The sequence below is a fragment of the Myotis brandtii genome, unplaced genomic scaffold, assembly GCF_000412655.1.
Source record: "Myotis brandtii unplaced genomic scaffold, ASM41265v1 scaffold471, whole genome shotgun sequence".
NCBI lineage: Eukaryota > Metazoa > Chordata > Mammalia > Chiroptera > Vespertilionidae > Myotis > Myotis brandtii.
The window spans coordinates 2,677,713-2,680,633 of NW_005367989.1; the positions used below are offsets into that span (position 1 = coordinate 2,677,713).

Here is a 2,921-nt window from a genome sequence, read left to right on the forward strand (position 1 = left end):
TATATATAATCCTATATAATAAAGAGCTAATATGCTAATTAGACCAGACAGCGGAATCACCTTCTGGAATCACCTTCTGGAACCACCAGTCGGCAGGGCTGCAGGGCCTCAAGGCAGCCAGGGCTGCCAAGGCTGAGCCCCTTGCATCGGGCCTTTAGTAAAATATAAGTACATGTGCATATGTACACACATAGATTAAATAACTATTTCTGCTTCATCTACCCTCAAAAAAGGTATTAGGGAAGAAAATAATATTTGGGTATATCTGCCACTGAATTCATGGTCTACCTTTTTTCCCACCATTTTTCCTAAAACATAGACTTTAACTTGATCTGTTAATTCAAGCTGACATTGAAGCTGCTAAACACCCGCCTCCTCCCCCTGTACATCAGCCCCAATGACAGCATGATGCAGCCACCACAAACAGCTGCTGGAAAGTCCAAAACTATTTCCCAGCAGATAAATCTGCACATCCCTTGGCTTGTAATTTGACATGCAGAGGCAGCACATGCTGTAGCAATGGGTTTTGTCTAGGATTGCTGTGAAGAAATTCAGAAGCTTGCTATGTCATCGCTGCCAGCTCAATCTTATCATCGTTATCAAGCCAAGTAAAGGAAGATTTTTCAAAAACTGTGTTTTTTGAATGGTAATTTTTAGCCACAGAGGAAAACCTAGATGCAATAGTAACTTCTGTTGCTAAGACCTGTAAAACTTCCCCAGAGCATAGAAATGCTATGCTTGGCTTTGGTGGGCGTGTACTATTGCATCTGTAATGCTCTCCCTGTGGTGGGATCATCTGGGTGGTATGACAGCTGGCCCCTCCTGAAGTGGCTCCCAGTCCCTCCAGGAAACTGGAATAGACCAGCCTTTGTGTTTCCAATCATGCTGATTACACGCAAGCATACTCCTTCCCAGGAGAAAGAAGCCCTTGGACAGGAAAGGGGTAAAAATGAGGTTCATCTTGGTTAAGAGGAAGATACTGGGCACAGAAAGAAGGCTCAACAATGCACACATCCTTACTTATTCTGAACTTACCATTCTGAATGAAAGATATTTTTGAAGAGATTAGGTGTAGCATCTTGGCAGTATTTAATAATTTGTCATTGTAATGATTATGTTTAGCTCAATAGGGGGTATAACAAAAGGAAGATACATAAAAAAAATAACCAAACACAGTTGAAGGCGATAAACACTGTTCTGTTCTTCATTTTAGATTCTGTCAAATAGCAGTGAAAACTGCTGTGTACACTCCCAGGGCCCCTGGAAAGCACTACTGTAGCAGTCTCTGGAGAAGCCGTTGCTAAATCTCTCTGATTAAGCCTCTCCTAGTGCACTGGTCCCTTGAGAAGGGACAGCTTCCATGGGTTCTCTTCGGAGAGATGGGTGAGTGGGTTGTCTTCAGAGAGATTAGTTAGTGGCTTTCTGAAGGTCTCTCAGGGAATTCAGCTTCATCAAATACACTTTCTGAATCTTCACTATATTACATACAAATTCAATGTTCAAGCTATTAGCATTCTTAACTTATATGCAATACTCAAAAACTCATTACCCTGCCGGCCGGCGGGGCTCAGCAGTTGAGCATCGACTTATGAACCAGGAGGTCAGGGTTGGAGTCCTGGTCTGGGCACATGCCTAGGTTGTAGGCTCAATCCCCAGTGGGGGGCGTGCAGGAGGCAGCCAATCCAGATTCTCTCTCATCATTGATGTTTCTCTCTCTCTCTCTCTCTCTCTCTCTCAAAATCAATAAACACATATTTAAAAGAAAACAAAAAAAACACAACTCCTTACCTTTTGACCAGGTAAGCCTGGAGCTCCATAGAAACCATTTTCACCCTAAAGGAAGTACACAGAATAAATGCTATTAGCTACAAAAACAAAACATATGAATATAGAACTTTTTGCAGCCTTTAATAGCTAGCTCTAATGCTGCAGGGAAAGGTAGCCTAATTCTTAATGTCAGTCACATGCAGGGGCTTTCCTTCTATCTCTTACCTCACAAATCCAGGATCAGTACTTCCTTTTTAAAAATAGGAAAATGGAGGCTCTGAGAGGTGCAGTTACATGATAACAGCCACCCAACTACTGGCATTAGCTGAGATTTGAAGTGAGTTTTCTGACTCTACAGCCCATGTTTTCCCACATGCTATTCAGTATCCCTTATTTCATTTTCTCTCTTTCAAACTTCTATGCATAATATTAAAGTCTGACATAGACTTTCTAAGGGCCAGACACTGTTCTCACAACAAACCTATCAGGTAGATACTATTATTATGACCACATATTATAAATGATTACAGAATCAATAGGAGCTAGAACTAAGATTTGAACCCATACACTTCAGCTTTGTGCACCTAACCACCACCTTACACTCTCTCATGGGAAAGATTTAATTCTGGCTTGTAAGTGATCTCTTGCCTAAAATCTGAATCAATCTATCTATCTATCTATCTATCTATCTACCTGCTTATGCATATCCTATATAATAAAAGTCTAATATGCTAAGTGTCCGGTCGTTCGTTAAACCAATCAAGCATAATATGCTAATTGTATGCTAAAGCTGTTCAACTGCTCTCTATGATATGCACTGACCACCAGGGGGCAGAGAGTTGACCAGTTGTTGACCAGTCGCTATAATGTGCACTGACCACCAGGGGGCAGGCACTCCAACCGGTAGGTGAGCTTGCTGCTGGGGTTCGGCCTATTGGGACTGTGCGAGATGGGCTGGGCATGCTCTGAAGCCCTCCTGAGGTCCCTCCCTGCTGGCCAACCTCCTGTGTCCCTCTGGGCCCGACTGTGCACCAGTGGGGTCCCTTGGCCTGGCCTGCACCCTCTCGCAATCTTGGACCCCTGGGGGATGTCAAAGCCGGTTTCAGCCCGATCCCGGAGACCAGGCCAAGGGACCCCACTGGTGCACGAATTCG

The 2,921-nt window shown here is 43.6% G+C and overlaps 1 protein-coding gene across 1 annotated transcript in view; it reads right to left on the bottom strand.

The window, feature by feature from the left end:
• COL19A1 (collagen, type XIX, alpha 1) overlaps positions 1 to 2,921 on the bottom strand; it is a 312,484-nt gene that overhangs the window by 224,055 nt on the left and 85,508 nt on the right. The window contains exon 12 of the mRNA XM_014547409.1: positions 1,789 to 1,833. Within this exon, the coding sequence (XP_014402895.1) occupies positions 1,789 to 1,833 (45 nt within the window). The remainder of the gene's footprint in view (positions 1 to 1,788; positions 1,834 to 2,921) is intronic.